We start from the raw sequence: 24,599 nt of genomic DNA, 5'->3' as shown, positions 1-24,599 counted from the left end.
ATTCCTGCAGACTTTTTTTTAAAAGGCATTTTCCAGCACAGTAAGAATTGTTTTATTCACAAAGATTATTTTGGAATGAAGGGAAGTGTTTTTAAAAATATATTTCATCATTATTTACTATTTTAACTTTTCCATTATAGCAGTGCACTGTATTTGTACAGCACACACGAGCACTTTGTGTTTATTCATAGAAGAGCTCATGTTTTAGGAAACATTCACAAAAAAGAGAATGTTGACATGGGAGACAAACTATTATTATCAGATGTTTATTATTTAATCTAAAACAGTTTATGCACATCCAAATTTCAAAAATCCAATTTAACCTAGACATTTCTGCCATTATGTCTGGAAAAAAAATTACACTTACCTTTTGCTGTTAGATCGGAGTGCCACCAACTGCATAGATTGAATTCCACAAGGAACCTAGAGAAATTATTGGAGTTTTCATTAGCCCACAGCATGTTTTCAAAACACTAAACTGGCAGTAGCTTGATAATGTTAATCCTATTTTAAATAAAAGCTAAAATAGAACCGGAATTCATGTTACTATAACTCTGAGATTAGCAACTACTGCTATTCTCATATTTTCACTGGGTTGCATTTTACCTCTGAGAACTTAATTCTGAAAAAATTCTATCAATAAATCATATATTTCGCTATTATTAATTTAAATATTGATCTTATTTGAGGTGCCAATTAAAATTCTCAATATACTCTTTTTACTGTTGAACATTATATCTTCATTATGCAGGTATTTTGACTCTAGTAAAATGCCACAGGACTAGAACTGTCCAGGCTACAATACAGGCATACACATAAAATACTTTCTTTTATTAATTTTCCAAATAATAAGGTATTTTAGTTCTAAGAGCAGAAAAGACTGATTAACCACTGTCTAATCAATTCTAACTAAATTGTAAAGAATGCATTTTCCCACTTAAATATACTATGATTTACTTGGAAGAATGGACTGAGAAGTGTCAGTCTATCACTTATTTTAAGTGTAAAGAACGTGAAATCAACATCCAGTTCATCATATGCCCGTGAATCTACAAGACTTATAAGCATAGAAAGTTTTTTGACATTTTTGAAGCTGTTACATGAAGCATCAGTCTCATTTTAACACAATTCTTTCCCTTCTATTTGCTTTGAAAGCTGCATTTAAGATCAATCTCTGCCCTCTAGCAGTAGCCACTCAGTTAAATCACTTTAACTCTTATTCTGAACTTTGATGAAAGCTTATACGCTTTACAATTAAACAAAATGACTACAAGGAAAAAACAGTTCTATTTCAATAAAGATAAAATTCACTGAGATCTGCAGCTCTGCTTTCTGATAAGAACAATAATAAATCATGTTGGTTAATAACATGACACATTTTAAGGCTTCCTCTTCTCCATGTAACATTGCTCTGTTATTTTTTAGGCATCCCCTCTTAAAGGTAATGATCATTATGAATTAACTGGGAATGTCAGAAGAATTAGCAAGAGATAAAACAATTCAGCAACATCCAGAGCACACCTTATCTGGCATGTACTGTAAAAGGTCCATCTTACAGAATTTTATGAAGTGACAAACAATACAGTGAGTCAGTGCAACCAAGTTTCTCTACCGACAACAGCCCACCCAAGCAGCATCACAAACAGCCAGTCATTTATCTAAAATTTAACAGTAACCACAAAAATAAATTTGGGTTGTATATTGTGATCTGCTAAACAAAGACATACAGATATAAGTGAAGACCACGTAATAAAAGTGAAACTGTGCATTTATATAGCCAAAATTGGCTCAGATTTTAAGAATTGAAGATTGGAAAAAAACCTCTGACAAATATTACTATATTTCAAGTCATATAATAAAAGCAGCATAATGTATGTTAAATGCAAAAGGTACACGTGATAATTAAAAATTCAAAAGTGCAAATATTCAGTAATTCATACAAATATTAAGTTCTGATAAAATCTACTTACAAGACAAGTTCAGTCATAATCCATTTTACTGCAGCAAAGAAGGCATTATAAGGCTGAAGAGAAGCAACTCATTTAATAAAAAGGCAAAACATGCAGCATTTATATCTTAACTGAATTCTTCATATGAAAACAATATTATGGATATTCAAATGCATGGGGAACATGAGAAACAACCCTTTTTCTTATGAAGAAGAAACATTATTATATTTATTATTAAAATGTATAGTAATGAAATTTCCTTTTTCTCACAGTTGATCTTATCCACAGATTATCAGAGGGGGAAAGGAAGGTTTTGCAAATGATTCTTAAATCTTTAACCTCTAGGGGTTCCTATTTCCCTGGCTATTGCTGAAGGAACAGCTCGGGTAGATGATAGGAGCTTTTCTTGGGCTGCAATTCATAGGCTTTCCTCTCTGTACTGTTCAATACCTCGGCCTAATTAGGCTAGGAATAGTTTCTGAAGCTTGACTTCACCTAAATGATTATCTGTGTCACATGGAAGGTCCAACTGTAGTTGGACCTACCTTTAAGTAGGTTTTTGCCTCCTTCCTCTGTTTTTCTGGATCATTAAAAATACAGCAAATCCCCTGAAAATCCTGTGTTTACAGCACTTCTAATACATTTTGAATGTTTCATTTTTGAAAAGAATATTAATGAGATTAATCTTTTGTGAAAGAAACTCAGGTAGAAAAGTCAGTTTCCAGAAATTTGGAAAGGAATCTCTCCTTGTCTCCCTCATTTGTGCTAGGGTGTCCTAGTTGCATAAAGTTCTGCAGACTCTTTTAGATATCAACAGAGCATTTTGGCACATACAAGAAGTCATATTAACAGAACTACTCAGATATCTAAAGTAATTCTTAACCGCCCTGAGCCAGCACTCACTGAAGCAGTACTGTTCTGGTGAGCAGCAACAGCCATTTAAAATTTTCAGGGACCACAGAGAGTGTTTCTGTGTACGGCTGAGAACTCACAGAGCAACAAACTCGTGTCAGTCAGTGCCATAAAAGGGCCAGCAGAATGTACAGCAGCTGAGACAGGAAAGATTTTCAGCTGTGAAGCACTGTCTTATAGGAAAAGATAAAGAACTACAAGACTTTCCGAGAGACGAAAAGAAAACACAATTTTAGCCCTATGAGACATCTTATTTGTTTTTATTCCAAATAAGAAAACCTGAAATTTCATGCCCAAGTAATTAACTTTGCTATATACTTTTGCTTTCATAATGCCAAATGATTTAGTATAAAACAATTTATTCATTATTACTTAGGAACAATACATGTTTAGTTAGAGCCCACTTTTAAGAGACAAACACTTCAGTTCTACATGCTGAACGCTCATGCAAACTGAGCTGAAGCCCCAAGCCTTAGGATGGTAGGATTTTGCTAAGAGTTGTAATATGCTTTAAGATATTTCATGCAAATGTGCTTCACAGCATCACGTTTTATTTCACTGATAATTTAGGTCTCATGGCACAGTGTAGTATTTATTATTATGTCAAGACAGTCTTTTCTCAGATTCAGACTTTGGTGGATAAAAAACTGATAAAGTCCAAATTTGCAGGTATTTGGAAAAAAGAATCATATAAATTTGTAAATGAAAACATCCCCAAAAGCACACAGTTATTAAACCATAGCAACTATATATATATATATTTGGAGGTTGCCAGAATTTGATATTTATTCAACAGTTTAACTATATGTAGGCTTATTTTTTACTAGCTAGATCCCTGTGCATTTAAAAATACTATCAGATAACTTTGCCAGACTAGTAAAATATACCAGTGTTATGCTTTGCCCTCTTTACCTGAGAATTTTTTCATGCTATTACTGTCATCTATTTGTGAAAACAATTTTTAATATGCAAAACCTACACTCTAACACCACCTGATCAGTTCTGATAGATTATTACAGCAATCAGTGAGACAGATGTGTGATTATAAAATACCCTTGGGGTTATTACCTAGATATAGGACTTAGCAACAAGGAAGTGTTGCCCTTGCAAGACCCAGCTTGATTCTAATCAGGCCTTGCAGAGGGTCAGGGTTTGTATCCAGATTGCAAGAGAAGGGTTTAAATGCATTGAAATTCTACTTTAATAACATTTTTAAATACTCGGGAAGAAAAAAGTGCTAAAATCACTGACTTGCACGACTTGCCAATGAACCAATCCTTTCATATAAAAAAAAATCTCAATTTTTAATTTCAATTACTTGTTTACATAAAGGAAAGGCATATGTGATTCCAGTCTCCCAGACAAAGCACAATCTACTGCCAAATTTACAAATTCCTAAGGCAGATTCATATGGTGCAAAGAATCTCCTGACAGAACCTCAGAAATGATGGCCCAGCATTAAAATGATTGTGTGAGTATTTGAACTCGAAAATGCTTAACACTTTGCATTTGTTTATAATGAACCAACCCTTGAAAGCACTGGGATAAACCCAAGAGCTGTAAGCATTCCAAATCAAAATAATGGGCTTATAATGGCCATGAGATATTTGCAACAATTTTCTTTGATGGCTGCATGGAAAGGTGCTCAGAAAATGTGCTATACTTACGTCCAGCAAGCTATGGGCACTGTCGCTACTCTCTTTGTTTGTTCTACACATGGCCTGGTAGTCATAAAGTGTAATTCTACAGAGAAGAATAGAAAACTGCTTGACTAAAAGAAGAAAACTCAGTGGGATAAAAATGATGATATGGAACAGTCTGCTCACAAAGTGGACAGGAAAATAAAAATTGTAACAGTAGTAGGGGAAAGAGGGAATGGGATCGTTAAAATACAGGTTACACAAAGGAGCATAAAGATAAGAAATTCTGTGAGAACTTTGTAAGGGTTTTATCAGACTACAGAACAAAGCAAAAGCATAACTGGAAGAAACCAGGAAAGATACACGTACAGTGTAACACACAATGGTATAAACAATGCGAGGGGGGGAAGGATAATACACATTCAACACAATGCTTAAACAATTGGTTCTGGACTAAGATCAGCACATTTAGCCCCAGAGAGTGAAAGAGCCTATGCATTTGAGGGGCTGCTCACAATAGACCACTTGCAACTCCAGTAAAAGCAGAAAGACATTTCTACAGTTCCAGCATCTCAGTGCACAGCTCATTTGTAACATGGCCTTGATTCTGAAGGAGGGAGAGGTAGAATTTCAGTGCATTCATGGAGCAGATAATTGAGGCAGGATGGGTTTATCTTTGCTTCTTTTCATAAGGGCAAAATATTCCATGTCAAGGACCTGCTGTAATCAACATATGCTAAAAGCCTCCTCAGATGCATAGTAAACATAGAGAAATTTATTTATGCTTGCAATTTGACTCATCATTGAAACACTTCAGAGATCTAAATGTAAAATCCAGAACTCAGAGCTCGTATATGGAATTATTGTGATTATTTCTCTAAATCTGTCTGTCCATAGAACAATCAATTAACTATATCCATCCACATAAAAAAGCACCTAGCATCTATAGCAGATGTAAAGAATCTTTAGCTAGTAATTTGCAGCAAGTGTAAATATATAAAAGTCACTAGTGTTATTTGAACATATCCATTTGACTTTTGCATCATCAGAGGGACAAAGGAGCACAACTGGACAGAGATGGTTAATAGATGTATGAGATGGGACTTCAATGTTTGGCAGTGTGTGCCTTGCTTCTAAGTGAAGAGGAAAGGAGAGCACACAAATTCAGCTATGGAAAGGATGTCCCAGAAGCTGCCAAAACCAGGTCATGAAATGCATTCAGCATCATCATGAGGCATTCTGCACTGCATGCCATGAAACATTGCAACCTGTACCAATAAATGTCGTATTCCATTGTGGTAGAAACTGTTGCTTGGTTTGTTTTTTTTTTTCTGATCTGATTTTGTGACAGCAACCATCACTTAAAGCTTCTTTATTTTGTCTATATTTTCTTTTTGGCTTACAAGCAAAATATCTAATACAGTGGGTCTTGCAGCTTCAACTAAACATTTAGTACGTGGTCATACCGTTTACATTATTCATTTTCTCTTATAGTGAGAATAGAAATGCCTAGGAAGCCATTATTTTGTGGACTGGCAGAGAGAGGCACATGGTAGACAAACGCATAACTAGAGACCTAAACATGGGTGTAAGTTGAACACTGACCATCTTTGGCAGAATCACGCCCACAGCCAGATCCGCGCACACAGATCTGCCAAGACAAACAGAGCAGTACACGGTGTAAGCTGTGCTGCCTGTGTGGCATGCAGTAATACACCACTTTCCCTAGCTTTTTTTTTCTTTCCTTAATTTTTTTCCCCCTTTAACCATGGTCAGAATCCAGCCCCTGTAAAGTAATCTCTACAGCTCAGCCTTTCCAGCCTTGGTTGGCTTGATTGTTCTGTTCCTCTAGATCCAAGGACTGTATTGCATGTCCACTTGGACCACCTAGTGATGGTGGCAAGTGATAAGTGCACAGGCAAGGGCAGTTCTACAGATGTTAATGTGCTCTCTGCAGAGTAGTCAAAAAATTCTATATGGATGAAATGGTCCAGTTCTGCTTCATTGATTATCTAGTGTTAAAAATAGAAGGCATTGTTTTGTGTGCATTCATTGTAAATGTATTTTCAATATATTAATTAAATTTGGTGACTGTTTGTTTCATGTATGAAAGTATAATCAATGTCTCAAATTTCAATCTCATACACCAGAACTGCTTGGTAGATCTGTGAATTTCATTATTCTGCTAAGCAGTGTTAATCAAATACTATTATAACGTGCCATGTGAAACATCTATTATAATTTGAACTTAATTTTAAATATTGATAAAAGCCTTTCCCCCATCAGTATTTGTACTTGCATTACATTTCTTATGTAATTATTACATTCTAATAGATATAATAGTTTCTTTAAATACTCAAAGATAAAAAGCTTTTAAAAGACTGAAATATGTACTCACACAAATAATCAGAAATATAATTAATATTGCACTCCAAAATGTTAGATTATATGTTTTGTAGATTGTCTCATTGTATTTTAGGGAGTATACAACAATCTAAGATTGTATTATGATCAACAGAAAGGAAAACAATAAACGTATGTAATTAAAAACCCCTTCATTTAACAGGGAAACAAATAGTAAACTTTAGAATGATGAAGGGAAGAGCTGTAATAAACAACCTCAAAATCATTGTGGAATACTAAAGAGTTGTTATTTGGAAAGGCTTGAATATCACCTGTGGATGATATTAGTGTTTGTTAGATAAGTTTAGTAAATATATTTGAAAGTGTTTCCAGTGTGAAGATTCTGGTTCAGGAATAAATGAGAGAACAGATAATGTGTCCAGGGTAAAAAAAAAAAATCAACCAAAAAAAAAAAAAAAAAAACAAACACAAAACAAAACAAAGGAGCAAATTGTTAGAAAGGTACATGGCAGACAGATTTCTGAACAGAAGCCTGGAATGAAATTTGGTTTTAAAACAATTCCCATCTCAGTAACTTTCAAAGTGGGCAGGTTCAACAGCTACCTCAAAGTTTCTAAAGATGATTCAAACAACTGTAACACAGGACGTGCAAAATAAATCAGTGAAAGTCTTACTGTGAAATGATATTAAAAGACCTGACTGTTTTGTGCTAGAAACACGTGGGAATTTTGTAACACAATTCAAAGATCAGTGGATGAATCCCATAACCACGTTGCAGTTTGAACACTGCAACATACTGAACCGATTCTCAATTCTCTGTCACTATGAATGGTATTAAAGCTCAGTATATTTGTGTTCCAAGTCATTCACAAATTCAAATCCAGTTGTTTTGGTTTTATTCTTATAAACGTAATAGGAAAGCAAAAGCTTTCCAGCACTATTCCTTATAAAAGCTACTGCAGTATTTGTGGTCAAAGCAGTGGCTTGAGGCACTGCAGTGCTTCTGTGCTCAGGTGTCATTTCCAGAATGTTATTTTACTGCTAATGTCTTTCTGAGATTTTAGAAAATAGGCTTTCTTCTCACTCAGACAGACTTAACTCAGTGTTGCAGAAAAAAAGCTTCCAGATCACCCTTTCTGAACTGATTGTATTTCAGTTTTAAATAACTATTTGCAGCTAACCATATCCTGTTCAACTCACTACAGCCAGTCCATCTAGATGCCCAAGTCCATGTCCTGTGTTACAGCACCTCAAGGGGAGTTTTGCTCTTGCTTCACATGACACACCTGAGACTGTCTGACATCATCATCCTGTCACCTTCCACGTCTGAACTCTACAGAGCAACTGCTCTTAACATAAGTTGTAGGACAAACATGATGAACAATCATCTTTAACTGATGGAAATTAACTTACAAAAAACTAAATGTGCATCACTGTTTTATGTAACTTCAGGGGCCAAATACATTGTAGGGAAAATCCTTTTATTGTCGATTTCCTGATATAGTAAATTCCAGTCTCGTACTTTGCAATGTACTTGCAATTGAGTATGAATCTGGTTCAAGAAAATTAAACTTCCAAGACCTACCAGCAGCACAGGATATATTAACAGATGTACTCTGTTGCTTTCAGCTAGATTTTCAGCACACCTATGGATTTACTAGCGTAAAATACCATTACTGACAATTGTAAGAGCTGAAAGATCTTCAATGCATAACATTTCAAATGTTTTTTTGAAGACTGGGTGGTTTTCATATACTGTGTAAGAATAATAAGCTTCTTACCATGGAAGTAAATGCCGAGTCCACAGAGAAAAAAGAAATGCTCCAAAGAACCGAGCAAAGGAAGCCAATAATCCAGAAGCCTTAATTATTGACACTATGCTTTACTCAATAGTCCATGTAAAAATGAGTGGTGAGTACAGCTCGCTTGTGGTGGTAACACTCAACTCAGACATGAGATGTGCAGCTGGCCTGGCATCCTCACAAGGAGGGACAGTGTTGAATGGTGTGAAGAGCAAACCACTTTCTGCAGTCTAGAGAAGGTCCTGTGGGGAGGTAGCAGGACACTGTAAGGAATCCTGGACTACTGCTGCTCTGGCTCTCCCACCTTCACTGACAGACAGATTATTAGCGTCCAGAAGCTGTCAGGCTAATACCTTTCACCACCAAGAAAATCAATGGAAATAATATAAATAAATGACAGTATTTTGACAAAACAAACTTGTCATCACATATCTTTGCTTTTATTGCTCAGCTATTCCCAGTTGCCAAGGTGCTCAAAGAATAACAAGCATAAAAACTAGAACTCAACCTGTATTTCCAGAATATGGAATGAGAATTCATCTATCTAGCACACATGCCCGTGATTCTCCTTAAGTGTATAAAATGATTCTGCACTAAAGGTAATATTTACAGAGACATAAACTCTAACAATGCCCGAAACTCAATTTTAAGACATTAATTTTAGATGTCACATGGACAAAATATGAGAAGAAAATATAGCCCACAGCAATGTGGGAGTTTCAGAATGCAGGTATCAGAGGCAGATCTAGTAAATGTAAAAAAAAAAAAAAACAAAAAAAATCAGAACATGGTTCCTGTTGGTAATAACAAGAGGGAAGTGACAGATATTATTTGCTTCTTTTGGGTGCAAGACTCACACGTGCCCTGCAGTGCACATGGCAGGGAATATAGAAGATAATTACTGGAAATAGTCAGCTCATTTTCCTACCTTGAACATCTTCTGCCTGCCTAAACAAAAAAAACGCTTATTGATCTACCTGACTATTTTCCTGGTATTTATGCTATAAAAATAGGGTTTACTTTGATCTTGCTTTTTTCCTTACTAAGTAAATCATCAGTGAAGATAGGGAAGTTTTTTAAAAGATAAAAGCACATTGCAGAACTACTACATCACAGTTGCACTTGTCCAGTACCAAATTCAGTAATTCTAATTTGGATAGTTCCTGCAGTCTGTCACTGATCTTCTCCAAAATGTACATCTACATGAAGAAATGCTACCCAACTAATAGAAGGTCAAATCAATGACTGTATAAATCCACATAAAAATAAACACACATTTTAAATGCGACTGTCCATTTAACATCTTCACCAAAAATTTAAGAATGTCTTAATAAAATGAATGCTTAAGTAAGAAAGAGTGATTTAAAAAACAGGAAAAAAAAGCCTTCAATTGGAAGCTGTGCTGCCCCAGTGGAAACTGGTGTCTGTTGGTGAGTAACTACTTACTGTTCTTGTGATTTGGCTTTAAGAATGTTCTGTTTCTTACAAGTAAGCTTAGTGAAGAGTTGTGATTTTTTTTTTTTTATATATACTCTTATAACCTGGAGGCAAAACTAGTGCTGTGTTTTGCTTATAAAGCAAATCAAGACAGAGAGATGAAAGTCTGCCTCTGTGTGCAAGCATTTGGAGAGCACAGGAGAAGGATCTGGACTGCATTGTGCCCAAGGGCACGGACAGGATGCATGTTCCTCACTAAGAAGCATGTGAGTAAAGAGAAAGGAACAGAGAAAGAAAAACTGAGAAACAAGAGAAGCTCTCAAAGCAACAAGAACTTAATAGAGTGAGCCTTGGCATCCGGGAAAGCTGGATTTCAGGGGTGTGCCATTTAATTCATATATCCTGACAACAGGATTAAATAGCAAAGCATGGATTCTTCTTCAGAGGCCAAGAGGATGTCTGGTGGAAAGAGAACTGTAAGAGGAAATGATGCTGCTTCCATATTTGTCTTATAGAATTGCTTAGTTTTCCTCCTACTGGAAAGGGTGAAAGTGTTTTGAAGTCAAGAGATGTTTAATTTTCTCTTACAGATTTATTATGTTTATTTCTTTGGGAATCTCATTGCTTTGATAGCCCTTAATTTTCCTGATGTTAATGTGGGTTTTTTAGATTTTCCTGCTTGGAGCTGTTGAATTTTTCTATTTTTTTTCACTGTTTTTATATAAACAAAGTGCTGAGGAAACTATAAAGAAACTTTTCTAAGTTATGTGAAGCAGATACTTTTCCATAAGCACATCCTAATTTATTTAATAATAAATTTAAATCATATTTAAATTATTTAATTGTGTGCAATACTTAAGGTATAAGATAAACATAATTTTGCTAAATGAAATCATAGAGCACGTCACGTTGCTGTGGAGGCACTGATATAATTTTTCTCTCTAATTATAAAACCCATAAACTAAGAAAATATACATACATACATACATATGTACACATTACTCAAAAGAAGCACTGAGTTTAAAGAAATTGAGGAGAGAAGGAGGTATTTAAGTTCACTTTAAAAAATAAACAGTGAACACAAAAATTGAATTTCATCCTGCTGCAGGTTGAAAAGAAACATAGTCAGCAGCAAACAAACCCCTTTTGTTTAGCACTTCCAGCACAGTCCTAAAAAGAACTTCTACATCACTCCAAATGAGTGGTAGTTGGGAGAATGGACAAAGGGTTATTTCATTCCTTTTGTGGATGGAGAGCCTGAAAGCTGGCAGGAATCAGTGAGGTGGGAGCACATATCGGCAGTGCCACTCACATCACTGGTGCCAAAGGAAGAGGGGACTCCCATCCCCAAGGTTAGCAAACTCCTGCAGTGAAGATCACAAAACCTTCTACTTCTGAACTAAGCAAAAAGGGAGCAAGACCAGGTCAAAAAGTGCAGCATTATAGAATTCACCTGCTGGACAGTACGTGCCATGTAAAAAGCAAATTGGAAGAAAGGATGGCTCTGGATATTATCAGAATGAAATGCTAATGAACAGAGTTTGTTCTCTGACTTTGCCTACATGAGAGCAGCAATGACAAGTATAATGTATGCAATATCCACATTGTGCTCTTAGGGAAATGGTACTAGTGACAGATTTTGCCACTGCATCAAGCACTCTTTATTTTCTCCTTATTTCATATCTAAAAATGTTTGGTAAATCAAAACACAACCCCATCTGAACAAATTAGTAATCTTAAAAATATGGTAAATGCATCTGGCTGTTTTTCACGAGAACCAGCAAAGATTTCTTCTTCAGACTGCTGGAATAATTTTTTTTCAAGGCCTCATCTATAACAGCTCAAAGACAGGCTGGTTTGGGTGTTTTTGTTGCTGCACAGAGCTATCTGCTGTACAGCAGGATGCTCATTTAGCACAGTTACACCACTTTGATTCTCTCCCATCTTTAACTGATTGGCAACGGTCAGTTTATTATGTTTAAATAATCGGCTCACTGTGTTTACATTTTCTCTAGTATGCAGCTCAGTTGCACTGAGCTGGTGCCTTCATTATCTCTGACTGCCTTGGAGTTCAAGACTAGCAAAATCAGAAGCCAGTGGTCCAGGGCAGAGAGGCGCCTGCTGCAGTTCAGATGGAACTCTCGAGCCATGCAGTCTGTGTTCTCAATGGTGCCCACCACCATCGCTCACTGATTGCATATTCTGTTTGAAATGCTTTGCTGGGCAAGACAAAACAAATTGCAACAAATTAAAGTGTTATCCCTTAGTTTTGACTGTATGTTTTTCTTTGTGTTAAATAAAAGGCTTCATCTCTTGTATAAACAGATCTTTTCATCGTCAAACCCAGTCTATAAATATGTATTACTTCACTTCCTTCTACAGCATATGTTAAGAATGTGGTGCTAAACACAGAAAGGTTGCCACCCTCAGAAAACTAGGATTTGGGATGATTCCATGAGTGCTATCTGCACATTTCAGGTCAGTCGCTTACTGGGTGTGGTATTCAGCTGTAGCGCACAGAGGCAGCATGGAAAGATTTCTGCCTTTAGGAGAGCTGGTTTACCAAGCAAGCACACAAACCATCTGTTCTGAGAGCCTCTGTATACACCCTGATATGTAATAACTACATTCAGTGAGTGATGGGATCAGTGATGTGTCTATCTTTCTATACTAGAAACGCACAGGAAAATAAAAGGGAAAAGTGCAATATATATTGTCAGCACTTCTCCCATAGGACAAAGGGGTATGGAACAGTTCTTGGACCATGTGAAAGCCATGAAGACTCCAGTGTTGAGTTACAGGTTAAAGGGAAAAGTTTCTTCTTAATTGCCCAGAATGTATAATTTATTTCAAAGGACAGCACATAAAATCACTATTAGTTGGTATTGTCATCATGAGAGTAAGACCAGGTCAATAGTCACAACAATGTTCAGAGGTAAGTTAGCATGTGAATGAAGATGGATTACTGGGAGAACACACTTTCCCTTTAACAGTAGGGCATTTTGCACTGTCTAGTTTGCGCAATCTCCAACTTTTTACAGGTCAAAATGGTAATGTGGCATCAATGATTTGCTTAAGAGCCATTTAAAACTGTTCAGTAGTAGGTATGGCCCAAACCCTTTTCTACTTGAGTGCAGTGGGAACAGGAAAGGCACACAGTTTTAGCATTGTAGTCAAATAAACCATTCTTTCAAAAAGAACCTCACTGTAGGTTGACTCCAATGCTCTCAACATTCAATGTGCATGATATCGAATTACACTCAGATCATACAGAAAAGAGACATAAATGAAAATCCAGCCACACTGCCAACCTTGGCTTTCTTTTGTATGACTTTGGTTTAGTTTTGTTTCGTTTTGTTGTTAAAATACTTTTTAAGAGATAGAAAATCTTACCTCTTAAAGGAGCCCATTGTTAGTAATTTGTTCATCACAGCCCCTTCAACCTCCCCAAAAAAGTAACCAGTCTGTAAAGGGAAAATGCAAGAAATTACCAAAACTGTAGATAAACACAAAACAACTTTGGGTTCAATTTAAACTGGCATAATCCAGGATCTGACAAGAGTGATTTTGACAGTTACATAGACAGGTTTTCAGGACTACTGCTACATAAAATCCGACGAGGACTTCACAGTCATGGCAAGTGGCTGGGATTACATTATTACCCCTGAGCAGATGTGAGAGCTTAAACAATATATTGAGGTACATTATATAACATCTAATATCAGAAATAAAAGCCATCCAAACCTAAAGCTTGTAAAGAAAACACACTAATCTGATCACAAACCCTTGTGATTAAAATGTTACTCAAAAAAGATATAAACAGGTTGTGAGAGGATTTCATAAACAGTCATTAAAAAGCGTTGTTTATAATTCCTGCATGACCTGTTTAAGGAGCTGGAACAGTACATTTCATCAATCCTATAAATTTTAACTCCTTTCAGAGTCATTTCATACTTAAAACCACTCAGCCTGATGAATTACTCATTTTGTCCTTGTTCAGTACTTGTGGACTAATAAAAATAAATCTCTATTGAGAAAACAAACATTCATGTTATGAATTTGGTATGTAGTATGGAAGTGACTCTGTCATCTGTAGCCATTCATATGACAGTGGAAAATCTTGCATGTACAGCATTTTTTTCTACCTTGGGAAGACCTGTTTTATTTTAGAGTCTCAACTCCCAGAAGAATTGGATATTTCTCTTCATTGTTTAAAGGGAGAAATCCCACAATTTATGAGGGGGAAAGGGCACTACACTCTCAAATTGCATGGATTCCATAGGTTTTGTATGAACTAAACCTCAATTCCATTACAAGGAACTTAGCTGACCTCAAGTATGCACCTGGGAGTTTGCAGGCAGAAAAGTTACAGCCCTAGCTAAAAAAAGGCATTCCTCCACCTAAAAAGTAAGTATTGCCTTTTTTTTTTCCTCAGGGGAATCTTGGAACATTTTCCAAAACATATGGGTATGTAAAGTCTCCTAGAAACAAGAGGAACATGACTAAAAATACTACCTTCAATAGCTCTAGCTGACTGATGAAGAAAAATTATCCTAACTATTGGAGAGGCAATGTCAAAAAACCCTAAACCATAAATGCCTGGTTACAACCTTAGATAGTAATAAACCTGATTTATCAAGTTGTGCACCAGTCTTATGAAGACATTTCAGTGACAGTTCTTCCCACAAAAGCTCTGTTTGCAAATGCTAGTTCTCCCCCAAAGCAGTAACACATAGGTTATCATTATTTTTTTAATACATTAGGATTTAATTGCAATTCAGATGAAGAATTACACTGCCCCATGAACATATACTATTGTAATCTTGCTATAGTGTTTCACAAACATAGACACCACTCTGCTGTCCATCTTAGACTTAGATCCACTGGAACTACAAAACTAGTAACACGTTTCTAGCCCTAGTTCTGGCCCAGCAGTTGTCCACACTATACTCTTCACAGGAATATGTAATGGCTGATATCAGGTAACTACCAAAGGAAACATTTCTTCCCAATATTTATTGGCCACAGCCAACTATAAACTTGCAAGTAATTTACACAAGTCACAACTATTTACCTGTAAATAGTAACAACAACAAAAGGGGAAATAAGGAGACATGTTTTAAATGTATCAAGATTATTCTATAATGGCTGCATTTCTTAGATCATGCTCAACTAAACAGAAAATACAGATTTAATAGTTAGATAAAAGGCAAAAAAAACCCCCAAAAGCGCCTTCAAACATAACACAGTTAATATTTAAGCAATGCTATATTTTTAGCTTATAATTTTTTGTATACATCCTGGAATTATATTCAGAACATGCTTGACATTCTAAAGGAATGGAAGCAATAAATTTAATAAATTTAAACAAAATAATCCATGTCAGTTCTCAGTTTTGCATATAAAGATGACATACCATGAAGAATGACTATTGCATGACACAGTAGCATGTTTAACAGTTAATGCTCTGTTGGAAAGACAACAGTTTCAGAAAAATTGCCTTTCTCTTGTTTATTATGTGCTAATATAATTTTCAAAGTCCCAACCAAAATGGAGCAAGGGAGAGAGGGTTCATAAGGAAACAGGCAATTATTTTTGTGCTATTAAAAGGCGAAAATATCTCTATCTTGTTACTTCCAGAAGTGTCAGATTTAAGACTACAGTAATTCAAGCTTTTAATTTAAAAGCAAAATGCTCAGTTTAGCTTCTTTTTTTGCCATTCATTTCAAGTTTTTATCTCCTCTACAGACCCTCTTCCAAGTCTCCCAGAGGTCTTTCCAAAAGCTGTTTCTCAGTAATCAACCCAGTCATATCAGATTTAATTCACCTGAGGGCTAAGTAGGAGTGTGAATATTCCTATTCACAATCCCAACACATAAAAGAAATTCAATTTCAGACAATTCTGGCATAATTGGGGCACCATCCCAGCCATTTTCAGGCAAAAGTTAATGAGAATGGTGATGGTTCCTTCATAAGGTTCGCATGATTGAGTGATTATACATTAATTTTGCAATAATTTTCCAAGAAGAACAAGCAAATTGATGCTTTGATGCTGAGTGCTTAGTTTTAATCCTTCAATGTCTGTAATCCACTTCAGAAAACAAACTCCTCAACTAACAGCTCCGTAAAATCTCATTATCTCAAGTTTGAATGTAAAAGCTCTATGTCCCCCCACTCCCTGAGTCCTCCCTTCCTCCCTCCCTTCCCAGCTTTTCCATGTGACAAAAAATGCCACAGAGAATCTGGGGTTTTTTTGGGGTAAAAACATTTTACAGAAGACAGACACTTCTGCAGCAAGAAAGGCCTTTAAGAGAACATTTATGAGTTTAAGAGCAGACCCTGCCCCGATGGGAGACAGAAACTGAGCTCCTGTGAGAAACAACTTACACTCTTTGTAGAAGGAATTTTTTTAATTTTATGTACTGAATCCTTACCATGTTCAGATGGTGGCCTATTTAAGAAACAAGTACTTTTAGATTAATGTGTTACATGAAAAAACTGAAGAAAAATCTTTCCCTTACCTGTCTATAGTCTTCAGACACTAAAATAAATCCATTGTTATCTATTAGGTAACAGTTGATTGTCTGAAAAATGATAAAATACCATTTTAATTTTTGATTTTAGGATACATCAATAAGTTAATCATGTACTTCTAAGTGAATTCTAAGTGGATAAAACCTTCAGGTTGTTATAATGGTTTGCATAAATTCTGAGTGCAGTCCTGACTTATGGGATGTTATCCGATTTAATTTTTATGCACTTGTTTCATGCAAAACAAAACAAAGATGTGTACAAAAAGGGAGGATATAAGATAATTACAACAAACATAAGAAAAACAAGGTCAGTGTTTTTGTAAGCAATTCTTAAAAGTTTTCCTTATAACCAAGTTTGCAAGGGCTCAGAACTTTGGTCTTCCTGATGGCTTCTCCTGTGTTTGGAGAAAAACATCAGCACAGTGTCATTACCCTAACGATGTATTAATGAAAACACAGTGTCAGCCTGCAGAACCAACAGGGGACCAGGTAATATTTTTTAATTTGTTCATTGGGGGATGGGACCAGAAACTTCTGTAAAAGAGGCCCCACGGGTCTCCTAAAGCTTTTCAAATTGTGTTTTTAATTGGGAACTGGATTTAGAGGTAGGACTGTTAGCCTTTCGTAGGTCAGACTTATAAACTGTATAAAACAAGGTAAACCCAAATCAGTGCTTCCCTGCATACACACATGCACTGTTTTAACCTCAAGTGAATTACTTGCTACAGGCAAAGTTTTAATTACTGCGCTTCAGAGTTTAAACATAAGGTTCAACTCAAACCCTGATATAACTCAGTTTCTCTTCAGTAATGCCAAATACCTACATCAGTGTTGAATCTTTTTTGTATTTCTGTTGTTGGTCTAAATCAGCAAACATTTTTCTCATTGCTTATTGAATTTTCTGTGCCATTTGTGCAAAAAGAAAAAAAATTAAGTAGAATGGCTTTCAAAATAGGAATCCTCATGGCTTTGTTTTCAATTCAAAATCTTTCCTGCTGCAAACGGGCTGTACGGAGATATGACAAAATATACTTTTTGCTGCACTCTGCACATCCAGCAAAATCTCTCCGTTGTTTTAGGGAGGAAAGCAGCCCCATGCAGTAGTAGTTGTGCAAGATGCAAAAATGCAGCCTGGTATTGCAAAAAATGTTTAGATGCATCTGACTCTCATTCTGGCCATATATTAGTACTGCTCTGTGGGGCAAAGAAGAGGAGAGATTTGCAAAAATGCTGGCTTGAGGTAGACTTTTTATAGAAACAAGACAGCCAAAATCAGGCAAAAGTTCAGAATGAACATTATTCCCTAATGCAAATGCAGGATATTCATTCTAATAGGGGAACCTAAGCTACAGGCACCCCCAGTGACAGAAAACCTGTCAAAAAGGAAGTTGAAACAACTCATTTCCGACCTCTGATCTGCTAGAAAGCCCAAAATTGGCAAATGCAATGTGAAAAGCTGATGATGCTGGCAAAGAACCCAGCAGAGCTAATGCATTCAGAAGAGGCAGCTCCTTAACCTCAATGGTGTGTGAAGGGTGGAATTTCATGAGGAGGCTGTAACACCAGAACACTGCTGGCCCCAAAGTCCACCATAAACCTCCCACCAACTTTATTAGGAGAGGAGCTAAGTCAACAGAGAACTCTTTTGAGGATACCTATTTGCAGTCCTCATGCATGAAAAATTAATCTGAATTCAGTGCTTTAGAAACACTACTTCTCCATAGAAAATAAACAAAAGTAATTATGCTGGACAAGAAAGAGTGTAGGCTTAATTTCATAGTTTGTGACTTATATGCTGTTGGGAAAATACTGGCTCAGTTCAAGAATTAGTGGCCATGTCTCAAATCTCTAAGACAGAGTCATTCACTAGCCTTGTTCAGAAATTTTAAAAATACTAATTTTTTTTGGCATTATTATTGGAAACAGGTATAATGAAAATAAGTGGTAAGTGGAATCTGCATCTTTTTGGTGGAATGTGAAGATAAGAGGGCTTCTATTTCAATCCATTTTAGAAACATTAACAAGGGAAAAAAATATTCATTCAGGACCATTCATTCAACCACTTGCCAGCAAGATAAATAATGTTCAGTGTTCAGCATTGTGTTAAAGAAACAGTTTGTAACAACTTCAGCACTGACAAAGGGCAGCAGGGTGCATTTACTCATCCAACACATTAGCAAATCTCAAACAAAAGATTTCTGATACAAGATTAACGCATGAGATAATAGATTTTGGATTGACTGGAGTTGTATGAAAGAGGTTTAATTCACAATATTTCACAGGTATTGGAAGTGAACCATGCTCAGGTTTGCCCAAAGGTTCAAGTTCAGTGAACTTCAGATTTCAAGGGGAATGTTCTATAGGTGGAGAGTCCCTGAGCTTGTAAAACCTTAGGCATAATGTCCAGAATAAACACAGCAAGAATGTTGACTGAGGTCTGAGAACACATTTGAATTACAGTAACTTTGATCAAGTTCAAGCCCTCTATGTATTTTCTCAGCTCCAATATACAATAACAGTAATGGAATGTAATATGGGTTAAGAAACCAAAAATGAAAAAGAAAGAAAACAGTACATTTAAATAAAATGTGAGGCATCAGGAAACCAAGAAGAAATGAGCAAATTCAAAGTTTAAAAAAAAAAAAAGGATTTCAAATTAATAGGATGTATTTTAGAATCAAAAGTATCACACACATTGATAATTCCCTTTATTTTTAATTAATTATTTTTGCTATTAATATTTTGCTTTTAATAATAATTAATATTTATTGATTATTGTGCCATTCCATTTGCATTAATGACTTAATATTTACTTTTAAATGCTTTAATTTATACCATAACTGTTCACAAATATTTTCTTGTCATTGAGAGAAGATGTGGGAGTTAACAGAGGAGCTGTGATATTTGATTGAGTCCTATCAACAGCATGTTTTGTCATTAAGAAAGAGTTTGGAATCTCTAAATCACCAAGGTTCTCAGTATTACTAAATTTCTACATATGTTCACATGGTTCCTGCTGGTGTCAAGCTGAAAAGACTTTGAACTGCTTATGTTTTTTTAAAGTTAATAATAAAGTAGTAAACAAATGCCTTAGCACCGCTCCAAATTATTTCCCAAACTGGATTCACAAAGCAGAATTTACTGCAACATGTTTTAGGTACTGGTGTCAACCTTGTAATTAAATGTGTGTCTATAAACTGTCATCATAAAAGTCTCAGTATCTAAATAATGTAATATATTAAAGGTGATCACAAATTACACCAAGAGATCATAATGTACACAAGATGTTCAAATTAAATTCATCAACTTCATGTTCTACTGTGGTAGAGATATACATGGAAAAAAAAATCTGTTAAATACTTACTTCATCATCACAACTTATAGCACATCTGCCATCGAGAGATGCACACTAGAGATGATATCAAAAATCAATAAAATATTTTCATTTCTCATTCAAAGATTACAAAATAAACATTTGAAAAATTCATATGGGCAGAATTATAAAAGAGTTGCTCTTGATTACATTTTTATCTAAAATGGTTCTAAAAATGCCCAGGAAAATTTTAAACCTGTTCACCAAACCTGTTCTATTCCTGCCTGCAGAGAAAAAGTGCAGTCACATGTAACAGTTCCAGCTGGTTTAAACACCGCAATCTCCTCCATGTGCTGGAAGCTTCGAGACCATTCACAGGGGGAGGGTTTTCCAGTAGGGGTAGGGCAGACCTGCATTTTAGTTTTTTTTCTGGAACAGTACAGTTCCAATCCATTCTCAAAGTAGGGGTGGCATCCCCTAACCTTTAGAAACTACCTGATTATCCTCTTCAATGAGTACAAATTCTATCCCCTGAATGTTTTAAGTGAAATTTATTGAAGACTATGAATGCCAACCATGAGTCAGTAATCTAGTTTAGTTAAATAATGTGATACTTCAATTACTGAATGTTACAAGAGAAAACCTAAGTGAGAAGGGATAATTCTGCTACTACTGGAAGCAAATAAATATCACAGTTTTGTTTACTGTTTATACTTTTCTAAGGCAGAAAAACAACATGCCAACAAATGCATTGGAGTCTAAAATTAGTAATCTTTCTAATTGCTTCCATAAACATGGGATCAAGCAACTGTTATTCACAACAGAATTCTCCTTTGTAATGATGAACTGGAATGTAAATCAGAACTAGTCTTCAAATACATTGTTTCTTTAAAACAGTTTGCTTGTGACAAAATATTGCAGATCACCTGCACAGTTAAAAAGCTGTTGTGCATTCAATGACAAAGAAAAATTTAAAATATACCTGTCTGCTTGCAGTCCAAAATTTCCGCTGGAAAAATTCAAGTTTCATCTGGATACCTACAGCTAGGAAAGACATAAATTAAAACAAAATAAATTAATAAATAAACCAAGCATGCTTAATTCCTTCAAAACAATTATTTGAAATTACTCAGAAGAAAAAAGTCTTACAATGAAAAGAGAAAGTAAGCCCTGAAATAAAAAAACACAGCTAATTAAACTGAAGACACCACACAGTCATATTTTAAACCCTTTACAGTTTGGTTAAACAGGAAGATGCTGTTAGAGATTTAGAGATTCGTAACATTGTATAAAAAACTCGTTCAAATTGCATGTGTCTCCATAATTAACATAAAAGAACCACAAGCTGAACATACTTATGTTCACACCAATCTCATTTATATTTTACTGGTACCAATATAACAGCTGTAGGGAACTCACACTGTGTGTTTTGTGATGAAATACATGAAGACTTGCTAAAACAACATGAAAATTTGGTTAACATTTCAAGTGATGATTTGTTTCAAGGTTGTTTAATCCATGACTTATCAGTGGAACAAAAGAAGCATTAAGAATTTGTTTGAAAAAAAATTGAAGTTAAGATTATTATGTGCAGTTCTGTTAGAGGAAAGTATCGGATGCATACAACTGGGTTTCAAATTTTAAAGAAAAAGGCTATTAATGACAATAAATTGTAATTTAAAAAATAATTATTAAAGATACTACTGGTGTAAGTTACATATTTCCCATAATTTCAGGTGGGATTGCTTTTCCAAATATCAGTGAACCTTTCTTCCAGCCTAATCTGATGTTCCTACTGAAGAATGATATAATGCACTGTGGTTTGCATAAGCTCCAAAGGCAGTTGATTCTTCTGGTCTCACCTGCCTAAACTGAGAGAATTCAAAAAACCTTCAGTTGTAAAGCCTTAAAAGTCAGAAATCTAACTCCTAGCAAATTCATTGCTACAATGTTTTGTTTAAAAACAAAGCCTCAAAAAAAAGAAAAAATAGTTGTTTTGGAAAACTGAATAAAATTTCATTTATTCATTCCTCCTCTAGGGTCCACAGCAGGAATCATTTAAAAACATACTTATGTTTAGATTATTGGCACTTGCTTTTGCAAATACACACACGCTGATGTCATGTTTGTATTTTATTTTGTGTAAGCAGGTAGGGAAAAGTCTGTGAAATGAAATCTGTAATGAACTGATACAATAGAATATGAAATTACATCAACAATTTTCTTATTCTAGCAGGTTATAAATATTTTTCTGCTATCTGTAACTCATGAACATTTTTTGCTTAAGAGCGTAGGTAGAGAAACCCAGTTCTTTTGAATAAACACCAGAGGAGACTCTCTCCAGCTACATTTTATTATCTAGGAATTAATTTCACAGTCCATGAGAAGACACTGTCTGACAGCCATGCAGCATGTGTTTTCTTCATCTATGGTTTGCCGTTAGGTTCAGACCCAGCACTCAGGTGATCTGCACATCCCACCCCCTTTTTGTGAAATGAAGGCAAAACACACACACTCCCCTCAAGGAAACCATTTCACTTCTGGGTGTTATGTCAGCCTGGGAAATGTCCATCTCATAATGCTGTTAACAGGAGAGATGCCTGGGCTGTACTTAGATATTGCTCATTTAAGGTCCTGATAAGGTTGACCCTTTGGAGTCCTCACCTCGCAGAGTAAAGAAGCCATTCACAAAATTTGAGAATATTTCAATTTCCAAATTATCAAGTTCATTATCCCGATGATGTAAAAGAACAGAGTTTCTTGTACAATTCCACACAGGAGCTTCCCTGTCATGGAATGAGTAGCTTCTAAATAATCTATATCCTATGTAGTATAAAATAAATGAAAATTACTAATGCTTCCTAAAATTCAGCTAAAAGTTATTTGAATGCCTCTACTTTCAAAAGAATTAAGTGTTAGTGTATGGGAAAATAATTTTCTTTTCAAGCCCTGATGTGATACTAAAGCATTTTTGCAGGCTTTTCCCTCCTCAGCTTTTCAGGAACATTGTAACTAGAAGATGACTTTTTTTGGTTTGGTCATTTTAATGCCATAAGAGCTATTCAAATATACTTCAAAAGGTTTTAGAGCCAATATATTCTTCTGAGCATTCCCTAGTCCTTCAGCACTTAAGAACTTCAATATAAAATACCTGTGCTCCAAGCCACTCTATATTTAAAATGTACATTTTACAAACTGGCTACATGTGGGGGAAAAGGGAAACAGGAAAACTTCAAAATTATATGTCCCATGTCACTAATTCCTAGTTTAGCCTCCTGGGTGTAACAGCTACCACAGAGGTTGGATTAAAAAACTGTAATTGCACTGAAATTTGTTGAAATATTGTTCAGTAAGATACCCAGACAACACCCACATTTTTAATTAAAAAACAAACAACAAAACCTCTAAGTGATCTTTGTGTGGAACATACACTTTAAAGCATAAAGCAGTCTTCAACATTTGCAGGCTTGGTTCAACCAAAATGGCCAAAGGATAAAAAATTATTTTTTTCAGCCAGGAAAAAGTAGTCAAGATGAGGCAAAAAGGTTTTGTCTTCACTGCTGCATTTCCTCCATAATGCCACAGGGGAGAGTGGGCTGGAGCTGGAGAGCAATCCATGGGAGCTGACAGAGGGGTATTGAACTCTTTCTCCATGTAAAACAAAACCTTTCATTTCAAACAAATATTGCAAATCCAATTTTTTGTCTCAATAGCATCAGCAAAACTTTCTTACACGATTCCATTAAATACCTTCAATGTTGCCTATGGAAAACAGTTATTAAATCCCTGAGATTTCTTCCCTTAGTTTAATAAATTAGCTGCTATTCTGCAGTGCAGACCCTATGAAATAACAGATGGTTGAGAATGACAAAGTTATATTCTTGGCTGAGTGATAATTATTGTTAAATAAATAATTTCCTTATGCATCAATTCCATGGCAGAAGGTAATATTTCACTCTTTTAGTGGGTTGATTTTGGGATAGAAGTACTGGGAAGTGTTCAACTGCTACAGGGCTCAGGGCTGCTTAGTATCAGGCAAACATGAAGGAAAACAAATAACTCAGAGTAGATCAGGATTGCTTGAGTTCATTTCAAGATCTCCACGGTTAAGCAAACAGACAGAAAGATTAGGAAAGTCTTCCTCAACAAATTACTGCACAGAATTACAAGACTACTTAGGCTCTAAGTAAAAAGAATAATTTCCTACTTAAAATAAGAGAGGAAAATGGATTAGACTGATTTATTTCAGGCAAGAGAGGAGCTGAATCTCCCTATAAGCCTGACAAAGAGATTTCAAATACATAATTATAGGAAAAAGTAATAAAAGCTAAAGGGATTTCCATTCTGTGAAATATCTATAGACTATTGTACTACATAAAAGCAAGGTTACAAAAATATTTTAAGGTCTCCACTTCTTTTCCCACAGAATATGGTATAGACTAAGATTCTTTCTCATACATAAAAGATGCCTAATATTTTGAGAACATTTTGGCCTCCTATTTCGGATGGAATTATCTTAAATGAGGTTTAACTTGGCTTCAAAATAAGAAATCTAGGATACAGACTTGTAGCAGGATTATTTTTCAATCTGCATTTCTATTGTGTATTAAGCTTAGACTCCTTAAAGTGCTCTTCTATTAAGTGCTCTT

At 35.5% G+C, this 24,599-nt stretch overlaps 1 protein-coding gene across 5 annotated transcripts in view; it reads right to left on the bottom strand.

Moving 5' to 3' along the window:
* CACNA2D3 (calcium voltage-gated channel auxiliary subunit alpha2delta 3) overlaps positions 1–24,599 on the bottom strand; it is a 409,434-nt gene that overhangs the window by 21,901 nt on the left and 362,934 nt on the right. For 3 of the 5 annotated variants that reach the window (XM_027700390.1, XM_027700389.1, XM_027700392.1), the window contains 7 exons: positions 20,933–20,994; positions 20,002–20,046; positions 16,626–16,688; positions 13,498–13,568; positions 4,529–4,604; positions 1,971–2,023; positions 368–423 (listed from right to left, as the gene is read on the bottom strand). In XM_027700390.1, coding sequence (XP_027556191.1) covers positions 368–423; positions 1,971–2,023; positions 4,529–4,604; positions 13,498–13,568; positions 16,626–16,688; positions 20,002–20,046; positions 20,933–20,994 — 426 coding nt within the window. Of the gene's footprint in view, positions 1–367; positions 424–1,970; positions 2,024–4,528; positions 4,605–6,106; positions 6,153–13,497; positions 13,569–16,625; positions 16,689–20,001; positions 20,047–20,932; positions 20,995–24,599 lie in introns of those variants that run through there. The other 2 variants (XR_003536951.1, XM_027700391.1) reach the window with 2 other exon arrangements.

Source organism: Neopelma chrysocephalum, unplaced genomic scaffold (genome assembly GCF_003984885.1).
Source record: "Neopelma chrysocephalum unplaced genomic scaffold, ASM398488v2 Primary Assembly neopelma1_147, whole genome shotgun sequence".
NCBI classification, from domain to species: Eukaryota; Metazoa; Chordata; class Aves; order Passeriformes; family Pipridae; genus Neopelma; species Neopelma chrysocephalum.
This window is presented reverse-complemented; position numbering and strand designations above follow the sequence as displayed.